This window comes from Cornus florida, unplaced genomic scaffold, assembly GCF_030987335.1.
Source record: "Cornus florida cultivar Cherokee Brave unplaced genomic scaffold, ASM3098733v1 CherokeeBrave_3.0.0_Hap2_Chr02, whole genome shotgun sequence".
Classification (NCBI taxonomy): Eukaryota; Viridiplantae; Streptophyta; class Magnoliopsida; order Cornales; family Cornaceae; genus Cornus; species Cornus florida.
Genome location: NW_026775572.1, coordinates 5639990 through 5651677, shown reverse-complemented (window position 1 = coordinate 5651677; position 11688 = coordinate 5639990). Strand labels below are relative to the sequence as shown.

General features: G+C 35.8%; 2 protein-coding genes across 2 annotated transcripts; both read left to right on the top strand.

Moving 5' to 3' along the window:
* The first annotated feature begins 536 nt into the window (after positions 1–536).
* LOC132295587 (transmembrane 9 superfamily member 4-like) lies at positions 537–4724 on the top strand. The gene is made up of 7 exons (XM_059793898.1): positions 537–712; positions 1096–1139; positions 1650–2238; positions 2340–2474; positions 3240–3396; positions 3485–3975; positions 4212–4724. The coding sequence occupies exons 1-7, from the start codon at positions 537–539 to the stop codon at positions 4429–4431; spliced, it is 1812 nt and encodes a 603-aa protein (XP_059649881.1). The 3' UTR covers positions 4432–4724.
* A 1507-nt stretch (positions 4725–6231) lies between these two features.
* LOC132289741 (transmembrane 9 superfamily member 2-like) lies at positions 6232–10301 on the top strand. The gene is made up of 7 exons (XM_059790001.1): positions 6232–6407; positions 7099–7142; positions 7431–7989; positions 8068–8196; positions 9002–9158; positions 9245–9726; positions 10039–10301. The coding sequence occupies exons 1-7, from the start codon at positions 6232–6234 to the stop codon at positions 10256–10258; spliced, it is 1767 nt and encodes a 588-aa protein (XP_059645984.1). The 3' UTR covers positions 10259–10301.
* Positions 10302–11688: the final 1387 nt, after the last annotated feature.

Sequence of the window (11688 nt, the reverse complement as noted above, 5' to 3'; positions counted from 1 at the left end):
GTCAGGAAAAAGGAAAAAAATAAATAAAATAAATAAATAAATACTGAACCAATCAGCGCGGCAAATCTAACTATATAAGGCGGTGATCCAATTACAGTACTAGTGAAAGATTAGGACAGAGGCCGTAAAAACTGTATAACGAACTAACCTTCTCGCTAAGGAGCACTAGGGGAAAAAGTCCAAGCTGCCAAGGCATACACACAGCCTTAACATCTGATTGAATCTAACACCGTCTGTCAGTATATGATATACTTCTCAAATCAGGCATCAGAGACTTGAACGGTGCTGATCAACATACAAACACTTGCACAGAAAACATCCACACACACTGTTGCATCCCCGTTCTCCCCCCATTTCCCTCCATTCCAATCTCTTCAAACTCTCTCTCTCTCTCTCTCTATATCTATATATATATATATACACACACACACACGAAATACATATTGATATATCCATTTTCCTTCATTCTGATCAATCTCTCTCTCTCTCTCTCTCTCCCTCTCTCTCTCTCTCACACACACACACACACTAAATCGATGGATCGAATTTCCGGCGTGAGTTTCTTTGTTATGTTTTTCACAGCTCTGTTAATCTCAGTCCGATCAATAAGACATTTGCCAGACAAGAATCAATACGAAGTTACTGAAGTCGTCGTCACAGATGATTATGTGCCCGTATTTGCAAATAAGGCTTACTCCGATGACGATCCATGGTAATCGATCACTCATATTCTCTGCGGCTATATATTAGTGATTGCTTTTCAATTGAGAATATGAATCTGTTACTTAATTCGTTCCATCAGTAGCTACTTTTTTCATTGACGAATTTCAATCTCAATTGTTTCACAATCTCAAGAAGGTCATGAAAGAAATGGCTTAAAACATTCAACAGTGAGCACTACGTGTATGAGTGTTATGTTACTTTAATTACCAAATTCTCTGCAGGAAATTAAATTTATATTCACATATGTATATCATTATATATACACATTGATGTTAGCTTAATCTTAGATTGTTAGGGTTTTTTAGCTTCTCTTCTGTGTTCGCTTTTTTATTGTATTTTCCAATAAGTTCACTGTGATGTCTTCTTTTGCAGTGTTGCAATCCCATACTTTCAGCTGCCGTTCTGCCCTCCAGGAAGTAAGAGAGAAACTATTTAAGGGAAAATTATTTATGCTATGTTCGATAACATGGAATTGGTGCCTTTGAATTGAAATTGGGGAAAATTATGAACTAATTTTTTTCCGATTCCATTCTACCAAACAAAACATAGTACTAGAGTTTTGTACTGTTGATAAATGCAAATTACCTATTCTCTGTTAAAATGTTCTTCAGTATGGACTGCCGAATCCAAAGCCATTGCTGTGATGTTCACATCAAAAGAATTATTCTGTTAAATATTATTTTCTCTACTAACTTAGTCATAGAATTATTATGCAATATGGACTGCCCAACTAAAGAAGCATTGTTATCATGCAATATGTAGTGACTAATTTATATACATTCTTGGCGTAATATTAATTCCACTGTTGTTATATTATAGCTGAACCGCAACAAGATGTTATTATACATTATGGACTTTATTTTTTATTTCAAGATATCATGTGGGAGGTAAATGCATGGAAATTTGAATTTGAATTTGAATTGCAGATCCGGTAAAGAATAGGAAGAAATCCTTGCAAGAAATCATGGAGGGTGACTGCTTCACCAATACTCAATATGAGCTGAATTTTAAAGTTGATAAAAATGAAGAAACTCTTTGTGAGAAGAACTTGACAAGAGATGAAGTAGCAAAGTTTAGGTATGCTATCAAAAATGAGTTTGGATATCAGATGTACTATAATGGCATCAAATTGTACGGTCGTGTAGGCCATATTGTAGAAGGCACCAGGACCTTTGATCCAAAATATTGGTATTTTCTTTTCTTACACATCACCTTCGATGTCTATTACGTTGGAAACAAAGTTCAGAAGATCCACATTGTGAGTGACTCCCATTCATCTACTGGTCTACCTGGAGATATTGATGGCAAGAATGTCAAGTTCACTTATTCTGTATTCTGGAAGAACCAAGGAGTTGATTCAATGGATAAACGTGAGCATGATCCGAACTTGCTTGAAGAGCAGCAAGAAAAACTGGATTTCATATATTCAGTCCTATATTTTTGTTCAATCATTGCCTTCTGGATTGGGTTGCTTCTTTCAGTGATTGTATTATACCTCAGGAATTATTTCAGCCGGTATCTTACCAACAAACTTTATCCTTTATGCAAGCCTTACTCACAAGCATGCCATTGACAATTTTGATAGCTTAACTAATATTAATTTTACTATATTGCAGGTATTTCAATAGAGATGTAAGAGAAGCCAGAAGGCAGATACATATGAGGCAAATCCATGGTGAAGCATGCAGGTGTCCTCCATACCCCTCTTTACTTGGTGCCATCCTGGGCATTGGCACTCAGCAATTCATTCTGTAAGCTATTTGAGAGCATTTTTTGCAGAAAATTTGGTGCTTACTTGCTGCGTGTGTATAAGTCAGAGTATTAATTGAAAACTTTCAATTATATTCTTCCCCTAACACCCAAGACCTCAACTCCAGGCTTGCCTTAGAAAGTGTCCTACAACATATAACATGGACCCTAGATTTTCTTGATTAAAACCCAGCCTGACAATATGTTCTACTTCACAAGAAAACATATTGAAAAACTTCAATTTACACTAGTTTTTATCCATTATGTGTTGCTCATCATCGACTTATGTCAACTCTCATGCACCACTCCTGCTCGGCCCATTACTCCTACATTCTTCCTTCCCATCAATTGAATTCTCTGTGTACTCGCTAATAAGGTATTACTAAGGTCAATCTGTATCTTGTACGACATCTTACACAAAGTATATGTCTTTTTCAAAATAATAAATAAATAAAAATTCCTATAGGCTTCTCTATATTTAATTGTATAAATTGTGAAATAAAATCCGATGTTGGTTATTTGATGCAGACAATAATGTTTTTAGATTTTTTTGCCTACTAAAATTGTCTTAAAAAGGTAAGAGAAAAAGAAATAGCACTTTTGTGATAACTTTTTTTTATTTTTAATTACCTTTTGACTCATTCTTCTTGTTAGCAAAGCTTAAAAGAGGCCATTTAGTGGTTCCTTTAGTCTCCAAATTTTATGTCAATCTCAATCCCATGTTAACTTAATTATTTGGCATTTCCATGTTCATAATTTGATTGCAGATGTTGCACCCTATTCGTACTGGTATATAAAGGGGATCTATTTCCCTGCAATCAGAATGCTTTGCTTGCTTATCTTCTTGTGATATATTGGTTCACATCTGCGGTTTCTGGGTACATTGCGACTTCATTTCACAGTCAATATACTGAAGATGGATGGGTACTTGTTTTATTTCGCTTTGCACTATTCATGTGCCTTTTTATTTCATAACCTTCTATTAATTTTCCTTCTCTAATGGTTCGTGCAGCAAGAATGTGTTTTCCAGACCGGGACTCTGTATCTTGTGCCAGCAATTGTAACATTTCTTATAGTGAATATATTAGAACAAGTAAATGAAGGGATCTCAGATCTCCCTCGATCTTATACCACATTGTGGATGCTTTTCTCATGGGGATTAGGCACATTCGCATTTTTAAGTGTGGGCGGCATGATTGGACATGTTGTTAGAGCTAAAGCTCAACCACCTTGCGCAACCAGCAGAATCCCAAGGGCGGTTAATCCTCAACTGTCTTGGTACACAAAGACACCTGCTCAAGTGTTTTTGGGGGGGCTTTTACCTTTCATAACAGTCTTCTGGGATATGGACTACATATATGCAAGCCTGTGGAACCAAAAAGTCTGTGGCGCATTCAGCACTCTGCTTACGAACTTCATTGTGGTCAGTATAGCAACTATTATTGTGGCTATGAGTTTAACATATATTCAACTCTGCCAGCAAGATCAACAATGGGCATGGAGGTATAATTCTAGTGCCATGGTCTTGGTTAAGTTGATAGTTTGTAAGTCATTTCACATATGTGAAATGCTAGCTACACAATAAAGTAGAGATCTTCTTAATTTGGATTGGCTTTCTGATTCTGTGCCCCTTCCAACTCTTGATGACAGACCAGCATGTCATCTTTTATTTGGAACTAATTAAAAACTATCTTAAATGTTAGGGACAGCTATCTTAATTGTAGTCTTTATCCTTTCAGATCTGTGCTTCGGGGTGGATCAGCTGCCATCTTCATGTTTGCTTACGGCGTCTACTTCCATGTCAGAGCAGATCGGTTTAGACCCATGAAGCTTCTCTACTTCATGGGCTATAACGCTTGCATATTCTATGCTTTCTTCCTGGTACTTGGAGCTATTAGCTTTCATGCTTCTCAATCTGTTTTTCGCTTCATGTACCACGGAGCCCTCAAGGACGAGTGAATGAATCCATTTCTCTATCATGTGTTCCACTGAAACTAGACCATCTTTCAGCCATTGCTTCTCCAATACACTTCTGCCAATTCTGTTAGTTTCACCATTTCATTGATTAGGTAGCCCATACATCTCAAGCAAGCTCACAAAGGACAAGTCTTATCCTTGCAATCCCTGAAAAAAAAATTTGGTTTCACAAAGTTCATATAGCTACATTGTGTTGAAAGACTGTATAGATACAAAAATACATTACTGTATTTTGTGATTGTGAAAAACCCGGATTGATGGGTATGCTTAATTGATAGAGTAAACTGATAAGCTTTGATCATTACTTCTGATTAATCGTATAGTCCATTGATTTATATGATTTTGCAGGGAACATCATTCTAACATTCCTATATCAAGAATAGACCATTGATAATTGTAGTGTCTTGATTGTTATATGGATTGTAGTATCCTTACCTCCATGTACCTGATGATTTAGAACCTGAATTCGGACTCTCTATCAAATGATTCCACGGAGGTGATATTGCAAAGGGTTGAAAGTTGAAGCATTCCTAAATGTACAAGTTTGTCTCCCGCTTGATTTTTAGCAGCACCATTGCTTTTGGATCATGGTGGATGTTAGAGCACACACCAAGAGGTTCTTTTTATCCGATTCTGAGATTAATCGGAACCAAACCGATTCTAATGGTTCCAGAAATTTTGGAACAAAACCAAACATTAGAAACAGTGGAACCAAATCGCATTTCAGTTCGGTTCTACCATTTTGGACTTTCCGATAAATATGCATATGCTCTGTAGTGTACCATAAGTTATATTGTATTGCATGTTAAATTATATTTTGAACCAGTGTATTATACAATATATAATAAATTTATTACTTTGAATTCCAAAGTGGAAAATAACCGTAATCAATGGTTCTTAAATATTTAGAAGTAGAACCGAATCAACCCTACCAAATTGCGCTTTGGTCCAGACTAGCGTGCCGATTCTTACAATTTTTTGCACACCCCTAAATTTAATCTACAACATTCGACAAATCCTACATCAACCTATGATCTAGTAGCGGCTGCTGTCAGAGTTTGGAATTTTTGAATATAAGACTAGAAAGAATGAATAAATAAATAAATAATCTCCAACCTATATAAAATAAAGAAGATTAGAAAATAAAAAGAGGATGATTTGAAAATTAAAAATAACAGGATCAAAAATTACAATTAGGTTCGGGCAAAATTGAAAAAAAAAAAAAAGAGTACAACCTAGTAAATTTCAAAATAAAAAAAGTATTTTGTCTGTGTTGTTCGAGTGGATGGTTTCACCCATCCCAGTCGGAATTCTTGCCCAAAAAAATAATAATAAATTGAAATTTGACTAAACAGCCTACATCTTTTTTTATCCTGCCTTGAAAAAGAAAATATGAACCAATCAGAAGCCACCACATGTAATAGAAGATTAGGTCAGTGGCGGCAAAAATTCTATAACGATCTAACCGTCTCGCTAACCAGCACTAGGGAGAAAAAGGCAAGCTGTTACGACGGTACACACAGCCTTAACTTCTGATTGAATCTAACACCGTCAGTGAGTAGTATATACATCTTAAATCAAGCATCATACACTTGAACGGTTCTGATCAACATACAAACACTTGCACAAAAATATCCACATACACTGTTGTATCCCCCCTCTCCCCCAGTTCCCTCCATTTCAATCTCTTCAAACTAACTCTCTCTCTCTCTCTCTTCTCTCCTCTCTTCTCTCTTCTCTCTCTCACTCACACACACACACACACACACACACTCTAAATCGATGGATCGAATTTCTGCAGTGAGTTTGTGTGTTCTGCTTTTCACAGCTCTGTTAATCTCAGTTCGATCAGTGAGACATTTGCCAGACAAGAATCGCAGCGAAGTTACTGAAGACGTAGACGTCACAGATCCAGTACCAGTATTTGCAAACAAGGTTTTCTCTGATGAAGATCCATGGTAATCACTCCTATTCTCTGCAAATTCTCCACTCAATCGCAGCTATAGATTCTTGATTGTTTCTCAATTGAGATTTGTAATCTGAATATGAATCTGTATCTATCTTTGTTTCATCAGTAGCTATCTTTGGTCTGTACGATTCTTGCTTGACTCAGTTGATTATAGATTCTTTTTCAATCGAGATATGTAATCTGAAGAAAAATCGTTAGCTTTGTTTCATCAGTAGCTATCTTTGGTCTTTACGATTCTTGATTGCCTCGGTTGATTATCTTTTTCATTGAAGAATATCTATCTCAATTAATTGTTTCACAATCTCAAGTAGGTCACCAATTAAATAGCTTAAAACATTCAACATTGAGCAAGATATGAGTGTTATTTTCTGTAGTCCTTCGATTATAAAATTGTCTGCAAAAAATTAGACATATATATATATATATATATATATATATATATGGTAGCTTAATCTTAGGGTTTATTAGTTTGTTTCATGCTTTCTTTTTCTTGATTGTGTTATCCAGTAAGTTCATTGTGATGTTCATGCATGTTTCTTGATCTTTTTGTTCATTGTTGTTAATCATGTTTTTGATGAGAATACCTGCTATCCCTGGGCTAACATTTTTGTTCAACTTTTTATGAATTTCATTTTGTTTTAATTTATTTCTCTACTGATTTAAGTCTTCTTCTTTTGCAGTGTTACAATCCCATACTCTGAGCTGCCATTCTGTCCTCCAGGAAGTAAGAGAGAGTTTTCTCTACTGTTCAAGAAAATGTCATTACCTATATTATCTATTGATAGAATTATTATACAATATGGACTGCCCAACTAAAGATAAATTGTTATTATGCAATATGTACTAACTAATTTATTTACATTCGTAGTTTAATATTAATTCCAATGGTGTTATATTATAGCTGAATCGCAACAAGTTGTTTTTAATTATGCGTTATGGACTTCATTTTTTATTTTATGACATCATGTAAGATGGAGATACATATTCAAATGCATGGAAATTTGAATTGCAGGTCCAATAAAAAATCGGAAGAAATCCTTGGAAGAAATTCTGGAGGGTGACTGCTTCACCAACACTCGATATGAGCTGAATTTTAAAATTGATAAACATGAAGAAACTGTGTGTGAGAAGAACTTGACAAAAGATGAAATTGCAAAGTTTAGGTATGCTGTCAAAAACGTGTTGAGCTATCACATGTACTATAACGGCATCCAGTTGGAAAGTGATGTAGGCTATATTGGAGAAAATTTGAATTTTCTTTTCAAACACATCACCTTCGAGGTCTTTCACATCGGAAACCAAATTCAGGACATCCAAATTGTGACTGACTTCCATTCCCGTTCATCCGCTGGTCTACCTGAAGGTAATGATGGCAAGAATGTTAAGTTCACATATTCTGTATTCTGGAAGAACCTAGGAGATATTGATGATTTCTTGAATACAACCTCAACGGATGCACGGCATTCCAGATACTCAGTCCTATATTTTGGATCATTCATTGCTTTCTGTATTCTGTATTCTGTGATGGTTTTTTCGGTGATTGCATTTCACATCGTGGATTATTTCAACTGGTATCTTACCTACCAACTTTATCCTTTATGTACTAACAATTTTGATAGCTCAAGTAATATTCATTTACTATACTGCAGGTATTTCAATCCAGATGTAAGAGAAGCCAGAAGGTATGCGAGGCAAATCCATGGTGAGGCATGCAGGTGTCCTCCATACTCCTCTTTACTCGGTGCTACCCTGGGCATTGGCACTCAGCAATTGATTCTGTAAGCTATTCTAGAGCATATTTTGCAGTAAATTTGGTGCTTATTTGCTGTGTGTGTAAAGTCTGAAGATTAATTGCAAACTTCAAATCACATTCTTCCCCTGCCACCCAAGCCCCCAACCCCAAACTTTGCCTTATAAAGTGTCCTCCCACATAATATGGTATGCTTGAACTCAGCTCTGCCCAACAACATGTTATACATCACAAGTAAACATATTGAAAAACTTCAATTTACACTAGTTTTTTTACTTTTTATCCATTATTTGTTGCTCATCATGGACTAATTATGTTACAACTCTTATGCGCCACTTCTGCTGCTCGGAACCATTACTCCTACATTCTGTGCTTACTCCAATTGAATTCTTCTAGAGCTCTGATATGGATTTAATAACCTATCTAAAAAGAACTGCTGCAACAATTGCTTTTTGGACCTGTAAAGTCAATTGGTATCTTGCACGACATACTTACACAAAGTACATGTTTTTTTTTCCTTATTTCTTCTATACAGGCTCCTCTATAATTAATTTGCCAAGTCCAATATTGGGTTTCTGTTAATGTAAATTGTATAAATTGAAAAAAAAATAATAATAATGTCCAATATTGGTTATTTGATGCAGACTACAATGTTTTTAGAATTTTTTGGGTGCTAAAAGTTTGCCTTAAAAAGGGGAGAGATTCAGAAATAGAACTTTTTGGGATAAGTTATTCATGTTAAAGCAAGCTTAAAATAGTTCAAAATTTTTGTCAATCTCAATTCCATGTCAACTTCATTATTTGACAATTCCATGTTCATTATTCGTTTGCAGATTTTGCGCCCTATTTGTACTGGTCTATAAAGGGTATATACTTCTATGCAGTAAGACTGCTTTGCTTGCTTATCTTCTTGTCATATATTGGCTTACATCTGCGGTTTCTGGGTACATTGCAACTTCATTTTACAGTCGATATACTGCAGCTGGATGGGTACTTTCACTTATGCATCATTACTCATGTGCCATTTTATTTCATATCCTCTTGTCTTAATTTTCCTTCTCTAATGATTTGCGCAGAAAGAATGTGTTTTCCAAACTGGGACTCTGTACCTTGTGCCAGCCTCGCTAACATTTCTAATAGTAAATGATAGGATCTCCTTATCAGATCTGGCTGGATCTAATTACACCGCATTGTTGATGCTTTTCTCTTGGGGAGTAGGCACATTCACATTTGTAAGTGTGGGGGGCATGATGGGACATACTTTTAGAGCTACACTTCAACCACGTTGTGGTACCAGCGAAATTCCAAGGGTGGTTAATCCTCAACTGTTTTGGTACACAAAGGCACCTGCTCAAGTGTTTTTGGGGGGGCTTTTACCTTTCCTTACAATCTTCTGGGGAATGGACGACATATATGCAAGCCTGTGGAACCATAAAGTCTGTGGCGCATTCAGCACTCTGCTTACGCACTTCATTGTGATCATCGTAATGACTGTTGTTGTGGCTATGTGTTCTACATATATTCGACTCGGCCAGCAATATCAACAATGGGCATGGAGGTATAACTCTTTTCTTTTAACTCAGTTCCATTAGCATTACTAACATGAACCAACGAACAAACTCGACACACTGGCTTTATATTAATCCACATTAGAGAGCAGTACGTTGGGTTGGGTTGGGTTGATTTTAGTCTCAAAAGGTTTTATTTGTATATCAATCCAAAATTGTGGGTAATGCTATAAAATGAAAAATTTAGCAATATAATAGTGCACTAGTAGTATAAGAACTCTTATAATATGGCTTCATCAATTTTAATGTACAGTGTTATTGCTATTGTCTTAGTTAATTAATGTAGTGTTTTATCCTTTCAGATCTGTGTTTCGGGGTGGATCAGCTGCCATCTTCATGTATGCTTACTGCATCTACTTCCACGTGAGAGCAAATAAGATTAAACCCATGGAGCTGCTCTACTTTCTGGGATGTAATGCTTGCATATTCCATGCTTTGTTTCTGGTACTTGGAACTATTAGCTTTCATGCTTCTCAATATGTTTTTCGCCGCATGCACCGAGGAGTCCTCAGGGCCGAGTGACTCTCTCTATTATGTGGACACCAGCTATTGTCTCTCCTATACACTTCTGTCGTTAGTTTCAACATCTCAACCAAGCTCACACAGGACATACCTTATCCCTGAAAATTAATATAGCTAGCTACATTGTTGTGCTGAAACACTGACTGTATAGATTTGCTACAAATATAAGATTCCTTTTTTTGGTGACATGGGGGGCAAACATGCATTACTGTACTTCGTGTTTGTGAAATTGATAGAGAGTAAAGTGAAAAGGTTTGATCATTTTATTGTATAGTCCATTTATTTAGTATATGATTTTGCAGGGAAGATCACTCTAATAATTGATTGTGATATGGGATTGTAGCATACCCTACCTCCATGTATTCAATGACTTAAGAGTCCTCCTAATTCCGACTCTTTATAAAGGCAATCACTTCACTGAGGTTGAAAATTGAAGCATTCTTAAAATGCTCAAGTTTGTTACCTGGCTTAGAGCACACAAAGTGATGGACCAGAGAGACATGACATGACATGACCTCACAAGTTTAGGGCCGGGCTTGGGGGAAGACAACCCCACGTGGAAACCCACACCAGAGCAAAGTGAAGTGGGGATCCAGATGTCTAAAACGGGTACCAACCAACCCATCTTATCAAAAATGGAGTTCACAACTTCTTCTTGGTCATCAATTAAGCTATTAAGATTATAATGATTTTGCCCCTGCTTACTGTTTACTCTACCTGCTTACTGTTTACTCTATGAAAATATGTTATATTCATTGTGGTAGTCGGGTATCGTTCGCGATGCAACGGATTCATAAAATGATCAAATTAATTAATTTATATAGACATATAATGATAAAATTACGAATCAGCCATAACTATATTACTTACTACCCTTATTTTACTCTGATTTTTTTATTTATTTTGTCATTGATTTTACTCTGCGTTGGTGCACGTACAACCTTTTTTTTTTAAAAGATAAGTTATGACATGATTTACAGTGGTGGGATCTGTGATTGTAAAGGGAGGTAAAACAAAGAACGAAATAGATACCGTCTTCAATGAAATTCATCCCATTCGTTGGTGGCCAAGTCCACCTGTTATTGAGCGTTTAGAGGATTGTGGCTTATTCACTGATCAATGATGTATTGATGTGTCATTCAGTATTCATAAATCATCCCAATTTAATAAAATTAATTTGAATAAGGTTTAACCCAATGATTTGTAGTCAATTTTCTTGAGTGAATTACATAAATTACTTTTACACAAAATTGCAAGCAATATTTGTGCTCTAAAATTCTTTTCACACTACTTCTATATTTTTTGTTTTTATTTTTATTTTTATTTTTATTTTACTGACAATTTGACAATGCTATAGAAGAGTTAAAAGGGGAAAAAAAAAATTGAGAAAGGTGAATTGAGCCGGCACGTACCATGTTATTCAAGTGGTT